The 22,634-nt window shown below is 42.9% G+C and overlaps 1 protein-coding gene across 1 annotated transcript; it reads left to right on the top strand.

The window, feature by feature from the left end:
• The first annotated feature begins 7,610 nt into the window (after positions 1-7,610).
• On the top strand, positions 7,611-15,903 carry LOC135509563 (dihydrolipoyl dehydrogenase, mitochondrial-like). Its single transcript, XM_064930319.1, has 14 exons — positions 7,611-7,721; positions 8,632-8,707; positions 8,858-8,937; positions 9,191-9,259; positions 9,392-9,461; positions 9,605-9,705; positions 10,549-10,692; positions 10,778-10,879; positions 11,017-11,207; positions 11,353-11,523; positions 11,680-11,869; positions 13,321-13,458; positions 13,557-13,646; positions 15,193-15,903. The coding sequence occupies exons 1-14, from the start codon at positions 7,683-7,685 to the stop codon at positions 15,256-15,258; spliced, it is 1,527 nt and encodes a 508-aa protein (XP_064786391.1). The 5' UTR covers positions 7,611-7,682; the 3' UTR covers positions 15,259-15,903.
• Positions 15,904-22,634: the final 6,731 nt, after the last annotated feature.

Raw genomic sequence — 22,634 nt, 5'->3', positions numbered from 1 at the left:
GTACTCAGTGGGCTCTCAAATGAACCTCCCAACCCTTGTCTCTGCCACTCAGACTCTGTAAAGGGAGAGATGACATGCATGCACGCACACACACACACACATTTCATGCGATAACAGACTTTTTAAAAAACAGACAAGCCAGGTATGATCTTAATAAAGACACTGGAATGTGCCGAGACTCCTCAATGAGCTGGCATTCAAGTTCTTTGTCGCTGTGATGCATGCAGACACGCAACATACATTAATTCTCTCTCAGACACTCGCAGACCGCTTACTAACTCTGTATTTTTGCAATGTACCTTTTACCCAACTGCAAGCACATGCACATCTATACCGTATGTCCACGGTCCACATAAGTCACATCAGAATAATTCCTGAAATGCCAACAATATAAAGTAGTGCAGAATCCATGGAGTATACTGTATAGGACTGCGCTGTGTTTCACATAAAAAAAAATAGGGCACAGAAGTGTGCTAAAAGGTCACTGCACTCCATTTTCCTGGTTATGAAACAGTTTGAAGCTCTAACGATCTTTATGCGATCCACCTTAGGCGGTAGGCACAAACTGAACACTCCGGCTAATTAGTGAATATTGATTGTTGATCTGTTTCTGTACCACCACACAGAGGCCTAGTTAATTACATTGGTATGTGGGCCCGGTACATCTTTCATTCTTCCTCAGCACGGATGAAAGTTTATTGAGGTAATGGTTGTTCCTGCAAAATAGATTGTACTGAGTGGGTGGCGTTTAACATCAACGGGCCAAAAATGTTGCACTATAAGGAATAATAAGTAGTTCTTCATTAGATGAATTGTGCAATTGAATCCATGTGGATGTTGGCTTTTCTGAAACATTCACAGTAGATTAAATAGATGTTTGCTTGGTACTTAAAGCACAACAGAAACACCAGACATTGCTGCCAGTAAACAGTAGTGCCCTGACTCCAAACTGCTTACACAGTCTTCAGAAAGCTGGTTGGCTGATCATGTTTCTTTTATACATGCTGCCTCCAAGAAGAAGTGAACGTTAGCCAGGCTAGTCCAGAAAGAAAGCGCCAGTGCAACTTCAAATAGTGCCCCAGGGTTTCCTAGCAACACTAAGTAAGCGAGATGCTGGGCTGAGACGAAAATTAACCAAGAAGTTCTGAGTTCAATGAAGTACATTGCTAGGGATTCAGAGAGCAGTTTCTTGAAGTATAAAGTCATCATTTAACTTGTTTGTTTTTTTTTTCAATCTAAATTTAGAAGGTTTTGTTACTCTGTGGGCTCGCTAGATGTTGTTCGGAGTGCGTGGTGTGAGTGCTCAACTGACACATTTCTATACTCCGTAAGGTGTAATGTAATGCTGTGTTTCTGAGTGCTTGGAGTCGCATCTGTATCACTTCTGTCGTTTTCACTCTCGTTCTCTCTTGTTGAATGTAATAATAACAATACAACTCACACTGCCACCATCTCTAAAAATCAAACAAAATAATGTATGCACTAATTAATACAGTGAAGCTGCATTTTTAATTGTTGTTCATCTTCAAATGTTGCCCAGTGGTGTTGTCCCAGGGTTGGGCTGGCTGCTTCCGATGGCATTCACTCATTCATTGCGCTAGGTCTGAGGAGAAGCAGCCGCAGACAACAGCTCCAATACTCTCTTTCTCAGGGTGTCTGCACTCACAATGGACTTCCTCAGCCTTCATACAAAAGAGCCCGGTGCATAAAAACGGCCAATTTCAATGGCATTCCTCCCCACAAACCACCGCTAGAATATGAGTTTTTCTCTCTTTTTCTACACCCCCCCCCCCCTTTCACTTTCAGTGGTCGGTAATATTTTACGATGATTTGGAATAAAATACATTTCAACACTCTAATAAAACAAACTGAAAGGTTAGATTGTGCATGGAAGTAACTTGAAATGTGTAAAACAACAAGAACAATGCAGTAACTCCAGTGTTGTTCTAATTTCATGGAAATAATAGTTTACAGTAACAAACAAGGATGCAATGATGAAATGTCAAATCAATGCCCACTCCCTCTCCTCCACAAACACACACTCACCCCTCCTAACCACCCCACCCCATACCTCGCATGGGGAGACATTAGCTCCCCTATCACATCCTCAGTCTGGGCTGGGGGGGTTGAACCATTGTCACGCTGTACAACGGGCCCCATTGGCAAGCCGGCAGCTTACCACCCCAAGGCTGCCCGGAGACAATGAGGGGGTTTGGAAAGGGTGAAAAGGAGAGTCGCTGTACGTCACATAGACCCAGGGCCTAATCCCCTTGCCCCGTATATCTGCACAGAGCGGTTTTGCACCGCGAATCAAAAGGCACCCCCTTTTAATCAGGCCCCTTTTCTCTTTCACTTTTATTCTGTCTCAGAGAAAAGGCTTTTATAGAATAGGGCCCTTTAGTGTAAGCAAGACACAAGGCGCAGCCTTTTGCCAAATGGATGCCTCTGGAAGGCTCATTTTGCTCATGTCGTGTTGGAAGTGGACTTATTTTGGGTTTGGTAGCTGTTTTGGAGAGCACGTGAAAAGACTTGAGACGGGACATGAAAGCTGGCTCTTGAAATTCACACAATTGACTTTGAAAGCAGCCTTCTCTGTGTGTTCGGGTGTGTCTTTGAGGGTGTTGTTGGTGTTTTTTAATCTAATTTGTCTGTCCCTGCATATAAAAGAGCACAAACAACCTCTATTTCAGAAGATAAATGTACAGAATTTGCTAAATGTCTTTTAGCAACATTATTAACATTTCTTGCGATGACAGTGTTAGTTAAAATAAATATTAAAACCACTCACTTAAATAAGAACTTTGGCATTGGGTGTCATGTGTGTTGGTAAGAGCATGATGCTGTCAAGGCCAAGGTTGTTGGTTCAATACCTGCAAGGGTCACATGATGTAGAATTAGTTGGCTCTCCTTTAAGTGTCACTTTTCAGGAGCTGCAAATTATAGCCAACAGGCTAACAGCACATGGTTTTTAATAATAACATTTTGGAACTAAATGCCTGCATAATTTATACTTTTGGCAAAGGGAAGTGAAACATTTATAGTTGAGGAGGTGATTCAGTCAGATTTGACTTAGGTATTACTGCTTTTTAGACAATATTTTTTGGAGAAAACGGCAGTATATTGGTTGTCTATGTTCCATACCTACTTCAGTATGAGACTGCATCATTGAAGTTGTTTGTGTGACGTCAAAATGTCGGGTGTAGGACAAAACAAAGTCATCAGCGATTGGATCGTCTCTAACCAATCAGAGTATTAAAGCCAATGACGATTTTTCAAAACGCCACTTTATCGAAGTGTGTTCTGGCTCTGGCTCAATCCGTTAGTTTCTGGGACCAATCAGAACGGTTAGAATGTGTTTGCGTTCTAGAAATCGTTGAGGAGGGACTCAAAGAAAAGTTTGTGGCTGTTGTATTTGGCGCAATGAGCTTGGGTAGCCAATATACTGCCAAAACTCTACACCATTCATAGGCCTATGGACCCAAAGCTCTCAGCCTCCATAATATTTACAAGGATAATATGAAACGGTCATTTGTGTAAGTAGGAGTCACAAAAAATATAAAAAATGGTTGAAAACCCTTTTTTCCAACTCTCCTTGGGGTCCATGAATTGAATTATAAGAAAATGTTTTTCCTCATGTCAAGAGAAATGTACACCAGTTTTAGAAATTGTACACATATGCATTCAAGTAGTGCCCTCTAGTGTTCACTTTGTAGCAAAATACAACTTGAGGCCAATCAAGGACACATTACCCAGGCCAACACATACTGTATCACTGTGGCAATGTTCAAAACCACCTAAAGATCAAGAATACATACGTCTCTATAACCCTAGTACATTATCATACAGCATTTTGGCCTAAACATTATAATCAATGGAAAACTCAATTAGGTTAAAAATCTTGTTTTACAAAGATGGTGTCTGGTATGGAAGCGAATGGCAGCATCAAAATGAGTAGCATGCATCCTAACCATCAATTAGATATTTTCACCTAAAAATAATGAGGTCTTCTGACAGTAGCACAGAGTGTAACTGGATCCATGGCAACAGAATCTCAGAACCACTGTCAACCCACATAGAACCTACACACACACACACACACACTACGGGGTCCATCATGCCACCCATTAAAACAGGTTCAGCCGAGTTCAACTGAGTTTGGCGAGTACTCGTGCTGCGCCCCATTCAGGCCGAGTCAGTACCCCCCTAGATGGACCCTTTTCTCTGGACACACAATTGGGGAGTTCAGGCAGAAACAGAGCAGCTCGCAGCAGCAGCAGTCACCATTCAAACCGGTGAGCTGATGTCAAACGGTGTGTGATGTCAGACGGACATGGGCCAATGCTGAGTGGTTTGGACACCTGGGGGAATTCAAAAGGCAGCTCTTTTTTGTTCTGTCACTTTTCAGACTTGCCTCTTCAGCAGTCAATCACAATACCCGGCTTGTTGTCTTTACAAAGGGATCTTTTGGGTTAGTGCTTGAGAAGTCTGTACAAATAAATACACACAGAGCTCTACAAAGAATATCTGAAGATCAGTGCCTCTCTTTGTAGGGCTTGCCAGCTCAGAGCTCAGGGAAAATGTCCTTTGTATTATTATGAGAGGGAAAGACTCCTCCCAGCACTTATATTAAATATCTAATGAACAAAACAATGACAAGTCATTTGTATTCTCATATGCTCATCATCTGTGTTCATTAATTAATTGAACATTCAAACTCAGCAATAATGGATAAGAGAGTGCAATCAATTTGACTATTCTCCAGATTCACAAACCCTTTCTTTCCACCCTCTCTCTCGACCCCCCCCCCACACACACACACACACACTCTCTCTCCCCACATACAAATCAAATCAAATTTATTTATATAGCCCTTCGTACATCAACTGATATCTCAAAGTGCTGTACAGAAACCCAGCCTAAAACCCCGAACAGCAAGCAATGCAGGTGTAGAAGCACGGTGGCTAGGAAAAACTCCCTAGAAAGGCCAAAACCTAGGAAGAAACCTAGAGAGGAACCAGGCTATGTGGGGTGGCCAGTCCTCTTCTGGCTGTGCAGGGTGGAGATTATAACAGAACATGGCCAAGATGTTCAAATGTTCATAAATGACCAGCATGTTCCAATAATAATAAGGCAGAACAGTTGAAACTGGAGCAGCAGCACGGCCAGGTGGACTGGGGACAGCAAGGAGTCACCATGTCAGGTAGTCCTGAGGCATGGTCCTAGGGCTCAGGTCCTCCGAGAGAGAGAAAGAAAGAGAGAATTAGAGAGAGCACACTTAAATTCACACAGGACACCGAATAAGACAGGAGATGTACACCAGATATAACAAACTGACCCTAGCCCCCTGACACATAAACTACTGCAGCATAAATACTGGAGGCTTGAGACAGGAGGGGTCAGGAGACACTGTGGCCCCATCCGAGGACACCCCCGGACAGGGCCAAACAGGAAGGATATAACCCCACCCACTTTGCCAAAGCACAGCCCCACACACTCTCCGCACTCCCGACACGTTCTGCCAAACCAAATGAAAGCGGGTCGAGCATAACACGTCAACCCTGTTATGCATAGATAGACAGGCTAGAAATATTTGAACAAGTTTTTTGTGAAGATTGCATTCAATTGCCACTCCCTGTTGCACACAAGCTTCCATTCTCCCTGTCACAATGGGATTTATGGGAGATTTAAGAAGAATTCTTCAACCCAGTTACTTTATTTGGAACCTAATATGTTTTTTTAAACCTTTTGAGATGAGAAAACATGTCTTTTATGCTTGTGTGTGTGAAGTCAATGCAAATCATTTATAATCTGTATATTATTCTCTCCAGTGCAAATAGTCTGTAAGGTGCAGATCTGTGCAGGGAGACTGCTAGGTTTAGCTTTTCAGCAGTCTGATGGCCTGGTGGTAGAAGCTGTCTCGGAGCCTGTTGGTCCAACAGCCGATACTCCGATACCGCTTGACAGATGGTAACAGAGTGAACAGTCCGTGGCTCGGGTGACTGGAGTCCTTGACGATCTTTCGGGCCTTCCTCAGACGCCGCCTGGTGTCGATATCCTGGAGGGCAGGGAGTGATGTATTGGGCCGTCCGCATCACCACCCTCTGTCGGGCCTTCTGGTTGCGAGACAAATGGTCCCCCAAAGGGTTGGTGCACTGGCCGCCCGAGCAGTGTACAAAACACATGCAGAAGTATTACAAATGTGACTTGACTTTAGGATTAATTAGACAGGACTAGGATCTCTCTCTCACACACACACACACACACACACACACACACACACACACACACACACACACACACACACACACACACACACACACACACACTACTTAAGCATGAGATTGGTTCATGAAGCATCTCATTGTAACATTGTGGAGATAATGATAGCAAAACAAGATATTTTGTCCATCAATATATTGTATGAGGTAAAAACTCAGCAAAAGGTGTCACATTGAGACTGATGTCAAATCAAAATCAAATCAACATTTTATTGGTCACACACGTATTTAGCAGATGTTATTGTGAGTGAAGCTAAATGCTTGTGTTCCTAGCTCCAACAGTGCAGTAGTATCTAACATTGCAGTAGTATCTAAATGAATTCACAACAATACACACAAATCTAAAAGTAAAAGAATGGAATGAAGAACTATATAAATATTAGATTGAGCAATCTCGGAGTGGCATTGACTAAAATACAGTAAAATAGAATACAGTATATACATATGGGATGAGTAAAGCAGTACGGAAACATTATTAAAGTGACTAGTATTCCATTATTGAGGTGGCCAGTGATTCCATGTTTATGTATATAGGGCAGCAGCCTCTAAGGTGCTGGGTTATGTAACAGGGTGGAAACCCGCTCGTGATGGCTATAGTCTGATGGTCTTAAGATAAACAGCTTCTATCAGTCTCTTGGTCCCAGTTTTGATGCACCTCTACTGACCTTGCCTTCTGGATGGTTAGCGGGGTGAACAGGCAGTGGCTCGGGTGGTTGATGTCCTTGATTATCTTTTTGGGCAGACCACACCACCCTCTGGAGAGCCCTGCGGTTGCGGGCTGTGCAGATGCCGCACCATGCTCTCAATTGTGCATCTGTAAAAGTTTGTGAGTTTTTTCCCCCAGCTTCAGCTGTTGCGCCTTCTTCACCACACGGTCTGTGTGGGTGGACCATTTCAGATCGTCAGTGATGTGTACACCGAGAAACTGGAAGATTTCCACATTCTCCACTGCGTTAACATCGATGTGGATAGGGGCGTGCTACCTCTGCTGTTTCCTGAAGTCCACGATCAGCTACTTTGTTTCGTTGACGTTGAGTGAGAGGTTATTTTCCTGGCACCACTCCGCCAGGTCCCTCACCTCCTCCCTGTAGGCTGTCTCGTCGTTGTTGGTAATCAGGCCTACTACTGTTGTGTCGTCTGCAAACTTGATGATTGAGTGGCCACGCAGTCATGGGTTCAATTAATGTTTTAGACGCAAATAACTTTATTTTAATTGTATTGATTTCTAGACCACCTGTTTTGATCAGATTAAAAGTTGTATGACACCAAAGATTTTTTACATCATAGGGAGGCGACAGACAGTATTTGTGTTCCTTGGATTGTTACTGCGCAAGCGCAATTTCGTGAGTCCTTGGATGATCCGCCTGCTGTAGGTTACGCAGCCTGTAAAGGGACACATACAAAATGCAGAGCTGGAATCAAGTATATCGCACTCTGGCAACGGTAAGGAAAAACAATTATATGTCAATTAGTTGTTCAAGTTATCTGGAATAAATATGAGTTAATGCGACATACGTCGGAAAGTTATCTCGGCTGTTTTTCCAACGTGATTTCTGAATTACGGGCCTTGCTAGCCACCTAGAGTAGCTATGCTCGTAAAACTCTCCAGCTATATACTAGCAGCTAGCTAGCCTAGCGTTAGCGAGTACACAGTTCGCTAGTTAACTAATGTCAGTTGGCTCTTCCTATATTATATGCCCTCCCAAGCTAGCATTGCTTGGTGCGTGTCTTGTACGTACATTGGCGAACGTTAATGTCATTACAAAAATAATCCATCTCAAAGTAAGCTAAATCATCTAGCTAGCTAGCTAGCTAGCTAGCTACCACAGTCAACAAGCATCCTCTTGCGAATGACGAAAATGACATTCAGCCCGACAGGCTGACAAGCACGCGAGCCTGTTTGTGGACTGCTACCAATGTTACATTGACTGTCAAACTCCATGCACTCAACTTTGCTTTGTAAAGCTATTTGATTAATCATATAACTGTTGTTAGCCAACAATATATGTAAGTAAGATAACTATTTATTATTTTATTTTCACCAGTACTTGACAACTAACAGTAGTTAACAAATGTAGCTAGTATTGTAACTAGTTCATCCTTCTACGGCCTTATAATCACAGCATACACTCACTCACTGTAACACTTGCAATCCTGTTCAGATTGCATTGGCCTTTACAGGATTTTTGTCTTGCATTCTAGAGTTCGGAATAAAAAAAAACTAAACATTAACTGACTTCTTGACATGGATGACAACTGCATCACATCAGAACCATATACAACACAAGCTAACATTAAAGTCCAAATCTGTCTGCTCACTGTCCCAATTTGTGTCCTCTCCTAACACATACAGCGGAGCCACCAACTCCCGAATCGGCTCCAGGGTGCAACTGTTCTCTCCGTCCGAACATACGCTGACAAAGCACAGAGTAAGTCAACGTTCACTCCAACGTCCAATTAGCTAATCCGAGGTGCTGCTCTTATCCAACTGAATCCCAACATCTACACAAGGTCAATACAACATGTTCCTCTACAACTTGTTGCCTCTTCTGATAAACATGTTCTTTGCACTCCTACAGTTGATGCTGATGTCACAGTGGTGGGCTCTGGTCCTGGTGGATATGTTGCTGCAATCAAAGCAGCGCAGCTTGGTTTCAAGGTAAAGATTAGGCCTCAGTGTATATACCTCCCGCAGCAATTGAATGTTCGCTCCCGTCCGCACAGGGCTCTGCGCACCTCTCTGGAAAAGTGAGATTTCTGCGTTTGTGCAGAGGTGCCGTCGGGCGGACGTTTTGATATAGCATCTTTTTGTTCAAGCGGACCTAGCCGAAGGTGTAAAGACGGCTTAACCCTTTATTAGTAGTGATGCCCATCTTGTCGTCATTGTTCACCAACTTTGTTTTCTACTACAGACGGTGTGTGTGGAAAAGAATCCCACCCTAGGCGGGACTTGTTTGAATGTCGGCTGTATCCCCTCAAAGGTAAACATTGGGAATGAGGGGGTTCATAGAACTTTTGCTAGGTCTTATTGCGCAACACTGTGGCTGAGCAACTTCATCTTTGCGAGTTGTTGAATAATGTAACATGTCTGTCTCCCTTGTCACTTTGTATAGGCCCTGCTGAACAACTCATATCTGTACCACCAGGCCCATGGCAAAGACTTTGAAAGCAGGGGCATTGAAAGTAAGCGTCCACATCAGCTAGAGCATTGGTGACCAGCAGCCTGGTCCTAGAGAGCTGAAGGGTGTGGACAGGCTTTCACTCCAGCAACAAACATTTACTTGAGACTCTTGCTCTCTCTCTGTCTCGCTCTCTCTCTGTGCCAGTCTCAGGGATTACATTGAACCTGGAGAAGATGATGTCACAGAAGAGCGGTGCGGTCAAAGCACTTACAGGAGGCATTGCACATTTATTCAAACAGAATAAGGTGAGGTCTCAACTTTATAGTTCCTCCCTACGTTGGAAGAGCGATGCCTAGTTCACTCTAGCCTCTGCCAGGCTTTCATCTCATCTTCTATATATAATCCTGTGGAAGTTCTTGTCAGAAAGAGGCTAAAAGAAGGTGGAGGGTATCCAAGCCGTTTCCCATCAATTGGAATCGGCATGTTCAGAGGCAGAGATTCTAAACCGAAAGCCAATCATTTTCAATGGTGCCCATGGGGGGTAGTCTCATTACAACAAAAAACATAAATAGCCATCAAAAAATATATATAACATGCTAGCACTGTAAATGAGCTACATTCAGGATATTTTGCGCTTCTGAAGAGGGATAAAAGGGGTGGTTGTTTTTGAAAAATCGTGTCTTTTCACAGCCAATCAGTGCTCCACTCACACCTATTTTTACAATATGAATTTCCCCAGGCTCTGGAGAACAATGTGAACGAGGCCTGGAGCCGAGCGGAGGCCATGTTCACTCAAATTACACATTTGGCTCACTTTATGGATAAATGGCAACATCTAGGCAACTAATCAAGACAGCATCTGGAAATATTGGTTAGTTAGTGAGATTTCACCTCAGCAGGATTATAAGCTTGAAACAGTCAAAACAGGCTGCTGATATCTTCTTTAAATGGAGGTGGCCATCTATGGACATTACATTGTCAATGGACTTGAGTCTTTTACCTGTACTCCCTTGTAATTTGAATCCATCACTAAGTTTGATACCAGTGCAAGCTGTTTTGATGCTTCCCCTTGGATTCTTTGTTCCAGAGTTTGTTGTGAACTTGACCCTGTCTTTAATTGATGATGTAATGTGGCGGTTTCCCCTCAGGTAACGCACGTGAACGGCTATGGGAGGATTACAGGCAAGAACCAGGTGACGGCCACGGCCGAGGACGGCAGTGAGCAGGTCATCAACAGCAATAATATCCTCATAGCCACCGGCTCCGAGGTCACGCCCTTCCCTGGGATTGAGGCACGTTGATGTACTAGTTTGTAGCAGATGTTAGTTGACACTTGTCAAAGCTGAGTCCTAACTCTCCTAACCCCTGTGCTGTCAGGTTGATGAGGACACCGTGGTGTCCTCCACGGGAGCCCTGGATCTGAAGAAGGTCCCTGAGCAGCTCATCGTCATCGGCGCCGGAGTCATCGGGGTGGAGCTGGTGAGGACGACACACGCACACACATACACACGATTTACAGCATGGTCTGTAAAGAGTAAGTGGCGGTATGAGGATTCCAACTCTTGGGGGACACCTAAGGTCCAGTCTAACATCCTGTTTGGCTTCTCGTTCTCCAGGGGTCAGTGTGGCAGCGTCTGGGCTCCAATGTGACAGCAGTGGAGTTCCTGGGCCACGTGGGCGGCATGGGCATCGACATGGAGATCTCCAAGAACTTTCAGCGCATCCTGCAGAAGCAGGGTATTAAGTTCAAGCTGGGCACTAAGGTCATGGGTGCAATCAAGAGGCCCGACGGCAAGATCGATGTGGCGTGAGTTCCATCCCCCGGTGGTGTGTGTGTGTATATCGGGTGGATCTAGCTGTGAATGGATAAAATCACTAAGATGAATGTCTGTAGTTAAAAATCAGTATAGGTATGACCTAGCACAAATGTAACTGTGTGTTTTTGCCTCCAGTGTGGAGGCAGCTGCCGGCGGGAAGAACGAGACTCTGACGTGTGACGTGCTGCTGGTGTGTATCGGCAGACGGCCCTTCACCAGGAACCTGGGCCTGGAGAACGTGGGCCTGGAGCTGGACAACAGGGGACGCATACCTGTCAACAACCGCTTCCAGACTAAAGTACCCAGGTAGACCTAAACTACCACACCCTCTGTTATATTCCACACCTGCTTTTTTTCAATGCACACCTATATTCCAACCACCTCTCACCAAGGTCTCTTTCAAAAGGCACTAAATGTGATACCGCAATCTTTCCTCCCCATTTATTCTATCTCCCTCTGTAGTATCTATGCCATTGGTGATGTGATTGCCGGGCCCATGCTGGCACACAAGGCGGAGGACGAGGGCATCATCTGCGTGGAGGGCATGGCTGGGGGCGGCGTGCACATCGACTACAACTGTGTCCCCTCTGTTGTCTACACACACCCCGAGGTGGCATGGGTGGGGAAGACGGAGGAGCAGCTCAAAGAGGAGGTGATACACATCTCCCCAAACAAACACCCATAGTTTTGACCAAATTAAGTAGTGGACATGGCTTTTATATATAATATAATCACTGGATCAATGCTTTTGTTTGGATATCAGCTGCCAAAATGTTGATTTGTGATTTAAAAATACACTGAACAAAAATATAAAACGCAACATGTGAAGTGTTGGTTTCATGAGCTGAAATTAATGATCCCAGAAATATTCCATATTCCATACGCACAATCTTATTTCTCTCAAATGTTGTGAACAAATAAGTTTACATCCCTGTTGGTGAGAATTTCTCCTTTGCCAAGATAACCCATCTCCCTGACAGGTGTGGCATATCACAATGCTGATTAAACAGCATGACCATTACATAGGTGCATCTTGTGCTGGGGACAATAAAGGGCCACTCTAAAATGTGCAGTTTTATCACACAACATGATGCCAAAGATGTCTCAAGTTTTGAGGGATTGTGCAATTGGCATGCTAACTGCAGGAATGTCCACCAGAGCTGTTGCCAGACTTGAATATTAATTTCTCTACCATAACCTGCCTCCCAACTTTGTTTTTGAGAATTTGGCAATACGTCCAACCGGCCTCACAACCGCAGACCACATGTATGTCTGGGTGAGCGGTTTGCTGACGTCAGCGTTGTGAACAGATTGCCCCATGATGGGGTTATGGTATGGACAGGCATAACCTACGGCCAGCGAAAACAATTGCATTTTATTGATGGCAATTTGAATGCAGAGATACCGTACCATGACGAGATCCCGAGGCCCATTGTTGAGACATTTCATTCGCCGCCATCACCTCATGTTTCAACCTGATAATGCGTGGCCCCATGTCGCAAGGACATGTACACAATTCCTGGAAGCTGACAATGTCCCAGTTCTTACTTGACCTGCATACCCACCAGACATGCCACCCATTGAGCATGTTTGGGCTGTTCTGGGTATGACAGTATGCTCCAGTTCCTGCCAATATCCAGCAACTTCGCACAGCCAATGACGAGGAGTGGGACAACAGGCAACAATCAACAGCCTGGTCAATTCTATGTGAAGTAGATGTCACGCTGCATGAGGCAAATGGTGATCACACCAAATACTTACTGGTTTTCTGATCCACACGCCTACTTTTTTTTTTTTAATGGTATGTAACCAACATATGCATATCTTTATTCACAGTCATGTGAAATACATTGACTAGGGCCTAATGAATTTATTTAAATTGACTCATGTCCTTATATGAACTGTAACTTGTTTCGTTTTATATTTTTGTTCAGTATTATATTGAAATCCCTGCAGGTATAAGAGTTAACCACAAGGTGGCGATACTCTCCCCAAATTGTTGACTTTCCAAAGGAGCCAAAGTCTCTCAAAGTATCACACATATACTATCAACACAGAAGAGTGACCATAAAGCATAACAGTAACCTCAACACTACTTCGCAGGGCATCCCATACAAGGTGGGCAAGTTCCCATTTGCCGCCAACAGTCGAGCCAAGACCAACGCAGACACTGATGGCCTGGTGAAGATCCTCGGCCACAAGGAGACAGACCGGATATTGGGCGCTCACATCCTGGGCTGTGTGAGTCATGCTACCCCTGTGCTCCTTAGCAGATGAAAATGTGGGCTATAGCGTATGACGTTGTATGCTAACTATGGTGACCTTTGACCCTTGTCTAGGGGGCAGGAGAGATTATCAACGAGGCGACGCTCGCCATGGAGTACGGCGCGTCCTGCGAGGACGTCGCCAGAGTTTGCCACGCCCATCCCGTGAGTTTAACGCGCACACACACACACGACAGGGGCATGATCAAATACTCATTCATACATACATTTATTTATTTTATTTATCTGTTATTTTACCAGGTAAGTTGACTGAGAAGACGTTTTCATTTGCAGCAACGACCTGGGGAATAGCTTCAGGGGAGAGGAGGGGGGGTGAATGAACCAATTGTAAACTGGGTATTATTAGGTGACCGTGATGGTTTGAGGGCCAGATTGGGAATTTAGCCAGGACACCGGGGTTAACACCCCTACTCTTACATGCATACAACATGTCATGTTGTAGAACAATGCAAGTTCGCAATGCCATTGATATGTGGTAGTTACTAATATTTCAAATGGGAGATACTTTTTTTTGTAAAACAATCACTGGGCGAGCTGTCATACCCATCGTAGAACGGGTTGGTTGGTCAGTCAAATTGATATTTAAGATACTATTAACATGGACCATCAAGCTATTTCATTATCTAGTTTAGGACACTTGGGGGTAGGTCTATAAGGGGGAAAATGTGATGACTCTTTAGAATCTGACCTTTATTGCCATGATCTCAATAAGTTATAGCACAAGAGATGGAAAATCAGGTAATGGCAAATTTCAGTCTGAAGGAAGTATGCTTTGGAGTGATTGAAATGCATCAGGAAGGTATTGGGATGTTCAGGAAAACATCAGGGATGAATAAACAATCTTTTTATTTATTTTATTTTATTTCACCTTTATTTAACCAGGTAGGCTAGTTGAGAGCAAGTTCTCATTTGCGACCTGGCCAAGATAAAGCGTAGCAATTCGACACATACAACAACCCAGAGTTACACATGGAATAAACAAAACATACGGTCAATAATACAGTAGAAAAAAAGAAAACAAAAAGTCTATATACAGTGAGTGCAAATGAGGTAAGTTAAGGAAATAAATAGGCCATGGTGGCGAAGTAATTACAATATAGCAATTAAACACTGGAATGGTAGATCGGCAGAAGATGAATGTGCAAGTAGAGATACTGGGGTGCAAAATAAATACCAGTATGGGGATGAGGTAGGTAGATAGATGAGCTGTTTACAGATCTTATGTATGTTTGATTGGTGAATCAATTCCGTTCTCAGTTATTCTATGCAGATTCATCTTTCATTTCTAACAAATCCTGCGCAGCTTGTATCATAGGTGAAAACATGCTCATGTTCCAGTCTTAGCTTTTAGGGCTGGGGTCATAGTCTGTAATAGATTCAACTGTTCAAAATCTGGGTGTAAATTTGTGGGAAGGAAACGATTTGCCAGGATCGCTAGAAACGGTTTTACTGCGCCATTTGTCCCAGCCACTAAATAAGGTTATGCACGTAACCACGGTCCTGAAGTGCCGCATTCAACTGACTGAGGAAGACAACACATTCTTTCATATTATTACTGCGAGCAGCACAATAACTAATATAGGGCCTTCGCCACAATGTCATTCAAATGCACACACATCCACATTTGTGGAACCACACCACCAACCTGTCAATCTAACCTCTTCTTCCATCCATCTTCTCTCTCTTCCAGACTGTGTCCGAGGCCTTCAGAGAAGCAAACCTCGCAGCCTCCTTTGGGAAAGCTATCAACTTTTAACTGCCGTCTTCGCTCACACAGCTGTGTACATAACCGTTCTGTCCACGACGTCCCCAAACCAGAAATCTGTCCACAAGCAACGCACACACTCTAGGCGGGGGACACGGAATGTACCGTGACCCCTCAACTCCAATTAAGGGACTCCTCTGTATACATACATAGAAAACAAAGACACACTGTGTATCACATTAAGTATGTAATTTAAATGTTGTCAATAAAGGGGTTTGGGTGGTAAAAACAGACTGGATATCAAGTCTTGTTGACTTTCTACATTGGTGTCTTGGGTGTTGCACTCAAGGTTTGCTGCTATATCAAATAGCTAACTATATATGTGTGTATATATATGTTAGTCGCAGTGTATCTAGCATTTTTCAAACACCACTTTCTTATTAGTACAGTGCTCAAATATGTATATTCAGAGGTTGGTATTGGGTGGAATACTTCTGTTTTTAACAATGAGATGAGTCATGACTGAAAAGTAGTTTTGCCTCAATCGGAGTAAAGAGGTTGGAAAGTCCAAAGGAGCAACTCGCTTGTATGAATTTCAACACTTATTCAAATATGGCTGTATTGTCTGTGTGTATACGTTCTTGCTTAACTCCGAGCTCTACAAAACCAATAAAATGTAGTAGCGGTTCAAGTCTAGTGGTGTGTGATGCATTGAAGTGGTCTTCAGTGCAATGTGTGGAACAGTAGAGGGACCTATACCAACTACTTCAGTAAGATGCGACTTCCTCTCCATCTTCATGCATTTGGAGTCACTGTAAGCCAGGTGACAGCAGTAGTAGTCTGCTAAAGGGTTTTCCTAGACACAGATCAAGCCTTCTGGACTTTAATAGCATGCTCAATCACTGAAATGGTTAAGTCCAGAAGTATACTACAAAGGATCAATGATTTAGCCAGATAACTCTAAAACAACCAGAAATAATTACTGCAACAGGGAGCCCCATTAAATTGTTTTCACTAATTAGTATTTTGACCGATCTGATGTGACTGGTCAAAAGACCAATTGGTGGGGAAAAAGCTCAGAATAGGGCTGCCTATGTAAATGCAGCCTTAGCTGGCTAACTGCTTTGCTGTATAGCCACCCCTCAAGACTAGGGGGGTAGATCCACTTTAATGTTGTGGGTAGATTGACGGAAGCCTCAATGCCATTTTCTGCATTTCCAATTCCCCATACATTTTTTGGTAAATATATAACATTTTTACAGACACTATTTTACATTGGTGTCCCCCCCCCCTTCAGCACTCCTCCCATTTATCTCTGAACACCATCCCGTTTTGATTTTTATTAGCCATATATTTTTCAACTGTGGTGTAATGTTTCACAAAAGTCCTGAACCTTTTTATTCTCATAGTTTCTACAGATTGTAAAGTAAAGAATGTTTAGCTAAGAGTATATTATTGATCGATTGACTATGACTTTTCAAATCACCCAGCAGTGCTATTTGCAGAGTTGTCTCCATGTAAATGTTGTAATTCTTCAGCCTTTCTGGAACCTTAGACCAAAAACAAGCTATGCATGGTAAGTACCAAAACAAATGATCTAATGGTTGTATCCCCCATATAAACTGAACAAATATATAAATGCAACAAGTGTTGGTCCCGTGAGCTGAAATAAAAGATCCCAGAAATGGTATAATTTTGTGTACAAATTTGTTTTCATCCGTTAGTGAGTATTTCTCCTTTGCCAAGATAATCCATCCACTTGACAGGTGTAGCATATCAAGAAGCTGGTCATTACACAAGTGCACCTTGTGCTGGGGACAATAAAAGGCCACTAAAATGTGATTTTTTTGTCAGGCAACACAATGCCACAGATGTCTTGAGGGAGCGTGCAATTGGAATGCTGACTGCTCAAATGTCCAACAGAGTTGTTGCCAGAGAAGGTCATTTTGGAGAATTTAGCAGTGCGTCCAACCGGCCTCACAATCGCAGACCACATGTAACCACGCCAGCCCATGACCTCCACATCTGGCATCATCTGAGACCAGCCACCCAGACAGCTGATGAAACTCAGAAGTATTTCTGTCTGTAATAAAGCCCTTTTGTAAAGGAATAACTCATTCTGATTGGCGGGCAGGGGCTCAGCCATGGGTGGCCGTCGTAAAGCCATAGATTAAGGTCTCATGAATTTACTTGAATTGACTGATTTCTTTATATGTAACTCCTAGGGTTTTCTAAAATCTTTGAAATTGTTGCATGTTGTGTTTATATTTTTGTTCAGTAAAAACCCACACAGTACCAGTCAAAAGTTTGGACACACCTACTCATTCACAGGGTTTTCTTTATTTTGACAATTTTCTACATTGTAGAAGTGAAGACATCAAACTATGAAATAACACACATGGAATCATGTAGTAACCAAAAAAAGTGTTAAACAAATAGATTAATCAAAGTAGCCACCCTTTGCCTATGACAGGTTTGCACACTCTTGGTATTCTCTCAACCATCTTCATGAGGTAGTCACCCGGAATGCATTTCAATTAACATGTGTGCCGTGTTAAAAGTTAATTTGTGGAATTTCCTTCTTAATGTGTTTGAGCATATATATATATTTATATAAACAAAAAAAGAAACATCCTCTCACTGTCAACTGCGTTTACTTAACATGTGTAAATATTTGTATGAACATAAGATTCAACAACTGAGACAAACTCAACAAGTTCCACAGACATGTGACTAAGAGAAATAGAATAATGTGTCTCTGAACAAAGGGAGGGGTCAAAATCAAAAGTGACAGTCAGTATCTGGTGTGGCCACCAGCTGCATTAAGTACTGCAGTGCATCTCCTCAATGTCCAAAAGGCATGGTCACGCAGATGAGCAGGGACCCTGGGCATCTTCCTTTTGGTGTTTTTCAGAGTCAGTAGAAAGGCCTCTTTAGTGTTTTCATAACTGTGACCTTGCCTACCGTCTGTAAGATGTGTCTTAACAACCGTTCCACAGGTGCATGTTCATTAATTGTAGTATGGGAAACAGTGTTTAAACACTTTACAATGAAGATCTGTGAAGTTATTTGGATTTTTATGAATTATCTTTGAAAGACAGGGTCCTGAAAAAGGGACGTTTTTTTTGCTGAGTTAATATATAACATTCTATCGGTTGGTGAGGCACCCATGCTCAGGAGGAATGACAGTGGTCTTTCTGAGTGGAACTCGCTCAGTAGACTGGGGATGGTGGATGGCATGGTGCTGGTACCTGGAGTGGTTACCTGTCATTGAAGCTCTGAACGAGGCAGGGCTTGGGGACCTGGAGCATTGTCTACGGAAATGCCCCTCCCCAAATTGGTAACAGGTGGCTCTGTTAGGACTTGGGAGACCTGAATGTTACTCTGCCCTGGCTGGATCCCCTCCTTCCACTCTCAGAAGCTATTGGAGCTGGGTAGGGGGTTGTGTAAGGCTTTTCAGTTCCACCTGCTTATGTTTCACCTCTTCTAGCACAGACTCAAACTGTTCCTGGGTGACATACGTGGGGCCCTTAAACTCTGTATATCGCTGGTGGTTAATTTGAGTCAGACCATGATGATATGCATTGAGCCCGGAGTTTGGCCAATGGTAGACTTGAAGTTGTGCACATGTACTAGCTGCTGTGCTTGAGCCAGGGTTCCAGGTCATGGTTCATTACCTCATATGCTACCTTTAGATGTTTAAGTCCCTTAAGGAAAGCATTGGTGGCAAACTGATCCTAAATCACCAAGTCAACCCCAGGATAAGCAAGAGAAACTAGGTGGTTGACCTCCTTCGGCAAACTCAGCAGTTTGCTGAGATTGGTGATCAAAGGGAATTATGAACGAGCCCCAGTCCGTCCACCTTCCCCTCGAAAGTGGCCCTTGTTGCTCATGGGGGTGCTGTGCATCCTGCATCCCTCCTCTCTGTGCCACTCCCCTATCTGCTGACTGGCCACAAGAGAAATGGATATGGGCCTGAACTGTGGGCATACTGGTCAATGACATATAGTTCTGCTGCAAAGGGAAGGAGAACATCGGAGGAGGATGTGTTTGGTAGAACCCCACAGAGAGGTGCCGGCCAGCTGCAGCACCATGGCAACTGAGGTTAGGCGGAGCAGACTCGTGACCTCAGGACGACGTCTACCTTCCTGCCCATCCTCTTCTCCATTTGGTCGCATCTCTTCTCCAATTGGTTGCTTAGCTGACGCGGGTTCTCTTTCAACCCTTCATTTATCTGCTCCATCAGCACATGGCTCTTCAGCCCCATCATCAGATCCAACCATCTCAATGTCCAAAAATGAAAAGGGGAAAAAAAAGTATATATTGCACAGAAAATTCAAAACAGCGATGTCTGTGTTTCTGCAGGCTCAGATGACCTATTCAATGGGTGTGTTTGAGGAGGGAAAGCATACAGTAGGCCCTCTGGCCATGTGTGAGCTAAGGCGTCCATGCCCTGGGGGCTTCCATATAATGGTTTCTGTCACGACAAGAAATCTACCACCTCGCTATCAACACATTTTCATTTTGTATTTATTTTATTAATTTGGAAAATGTTCAATATTTTTCTTCACTTTGAAAAAGGAATAGGTTGTGCAGATCTATAGGAAAAAAATGAAATTAAATCTAAAACAGATTACATTTTAAGGCAGCAAAATGTGAAGACTGTGCAAGGGGTGTGTAGACTCTCACAAGTAACTGTATGTAGGATGCAGATGTAATTATATGATAATGAAAGTCATAATAGAATTTATATAAAAAATTATATTATCAATATCAACAAGTCTAATTATTGATATTGCTAATTTAATTGTTGATACACATTTTAATTATTTATATTCATACAAAAGAAATCTAATTTGATATCAATAAATCATGACACAAAATAATACAATTATTGATATCAATTTCAATGGCAATATGTTATAATGAATTTCCAAAATATATCATGGTACAAATTTCTGAACAGATCTTGCGCAATAACTTCTGTATCTATCGAGCTCACAAGTAACAAACCTATTATTATGGTGGGAGACACATGGTTAAGTACCATAAAAGGACCATAAAAGGAAAATCACACCACAAACTATCACCCTCATGGAGATCATGAATATTATGGACACATTAGAACTAGCGAATATATGGAGGATAAAAAAAAACTGACCTAGTAAGATATACATACATGAGACTTAATCAAGCTAGCCATCTTGATTATTTTCATGTTATTCTCACTGGCTCCAAAAGTAAAAAACAACAACATGTTGATAGGAGACAGAATGTGATCAGACCACCATCTGGACAGAGATGTTGGAAGACAATTTGTTCTTCGATAAGGCAAAATAATTTCCCCTGCACATCATACAGTACCAGTCAACGTTTGGACACACCCTCTCATTCAAGTTTTTTTTTTAAACATAAAAAAAACTATTGTAGAATAATAGTGAAGACATCAAAACTATGAAATAATATATGGAATCATGTAGTAACCAACAAAGTGTTAAAAAAGGTCAAAACATATTTTATATAGTACCCACCCTTTGCCTTGATAACAGCTTTGCACACTCTTGGCATTCTCTCAACCAGTAAATCGCTGTTGACTTTTTCCACATTTTGTTATATTACAGCCTTATTCTAAAATGTATTAAAATATATTTTCCCCCTCATCAATCTACACACATACCCCATAATGACAAAGCAAAAACAGGTTGCTAGAAATGTTTGTAAAAAAAACAACACTGAAATATCACATTCACATAAGTATTCAGACTCTTTACTCAGTACTTTGTGGAAGCACATTTGGCAGCGATTACAGACTCAAGTCTTCGGTATGACGCTACAAGCTTGGCACACCTGTATTTGGGAAGTTTCACCCATTCTTCTCTGCAGATCCTCTCAAGCTCTTTCATGTTGAATGGGGAGCGTCGCTGCACAGCTATTTTCAGAGAAGTCCGGGCTCTGGCTGGGTCACTCAAGGACATTGAGACGTGTCCCGAATCCACTCCTGTGTTGTGTCTTGGTTGTGTGCTTAAGGTCGTTGTCCTGTTGGAGGGTGAACCTTTGCCCCAGTCTGAGGCTCTGAGTGCTCTGGAGCATGTTTTCATCAAGGATCTCTCTACTTTGCTCCGTTCATCTTTCCCTCGATCCTGACTAGTCTCCCAGTCTCTGCCGCTGAAAAATGCCCCCACAGCATGCTGCAACCACCACCATGCTTCACCGTAGGGATGGTGCCAGGTTTCCTCCAGACGTGATGCTTGGCATTCAGGCCAAAGACCTCAATCTTGATTTCATCAGACTAGAGAATCTTATCCTTCAGGTGCCTTTTGGCAAACTCCAAGCGGTCTGTCATGTGCCTTTTACTGAGGAGTGGCTTCCGTCTGGCCACTCTACCATAAAGGCCAGATTGGTGGAGTACTGCAGAGATGGTTGTCCTTCTGGAAGCTTCTCCCATCTCCATAGAGGAACACTGGAGCTCTGTCAGAGTGACCATCAGGTTCTTGGTCAATTCCCTGGGCGGCCAGCTCTAGGAAGAGTCTTGGTGATTCTTCTTCTCTTTAAGAATGATGGAGACCACTGTTTTTTGGGACATTCAATGCTGTAGACATTTTTTGGTACCCTTCCCCAGAACTGTACCTCGACACAATCCTATCTCGGAGCCCTACGGGCAAATCCTTCGACCTCATGGCTTGGTTTTTGCTCTGATATGCACGGTCAACTGTGAGACCTTATATAGACAGGTGTGTGCCTTTCCAAATCATGTACAATCAATTGTACTTACCACAGGTGAACTCCAATCAAGTTGTATAAACATCTCAAGGATGATCAATGGAAACAGGATGCACCAAAGCTCAATTTCAAGTCTCATAGCAAAAGGTCTGAATACTTGTGTAAATAAGGTTTATTTGTTTTACCTTTACTTTCATTTGCAAAAACTCAAAAAACTTGTTTTCACTTTGTCATTATGGGGTATTGTGTGTAGATTTGATACATTTTTATTTTATTTAATCCATTTTAGAATAAGGCTGTAATGTTGGAAAAAGTCAAAGGGTCTGAATACTTTCCGAATGCACTGTATGTACATGAAAGCAGGTTAAAGAGACTAGGCATCAGGATAGATAATAATAATATGAGTAAAACAAAGAACAGAGTAGCGGCAGCAAATGATGTGTACAAGTGTGTGTGTGCTATGTTTGCGTGTGTAGTGTATGGGAGTGTCAATGTATTGTAGGTGAGTGAGTGTGTATGTATAGTCTAGTGTGTCACGGTTGTCTTAAGAACTGGACCAAGGCGCAGCGTACGTAGAGTTCCACGTCTTTATTATCAAGTGAAACTTAAGCAAAAAACAAAACAATAAACACAAAATAATATCCCACAAACACAGGTGGGAAAAATAGCTACTTAAATATGATCCCCAATTAGAGGCAACGATTACC

Source organism: Oncorhynchus masou, chromosome 22 (assembly GCF_036934945.1).
Source record: "Oncorhynchus masou masou isolate Uvic2021 chromosome 22, UVic_Omas_1.1, whole genome shotgun sequence".
Lineage (NCBI taxonomy): Eukaryota > Metazoa > Chordata > Actinopteri > Salmoniformes > Salmonidae > Oncorhynchus > Oncorhynchus masou.
The sequence above is the reverse complement of the archived record's forward strand: the minus strand, read 5'-3'. Positions and strand labels throughout refer to the sequence as shown.

What these genes read in the sequence shown, in the direction of transcription:
- LOC135509563 (XM_064930319.1), top strand. Translation starts at nt 7,683, where the DNA reads ATGCAGAGCTGGAATCAAGTATATCGCACTCTGGCAACG. An exon ending in AGGAGCAGCTCAAAGAGGAG is followed by an intron (nt 11,870 to 13,320) that starts GTGATACACATC and finishes ACTACTTCGCAG; the next exon opens with GGCATCCCATACAAGGTGGG. An exon ending in GCGCTCACATCCTGGGCTGT is followed by an intron (nt 13,459 to 13,556) that starts GTGAGTCATGCT and finishes ACCCTTGTCTAG; the next exon opens with GGGGCAGGAGAGATTATCAA.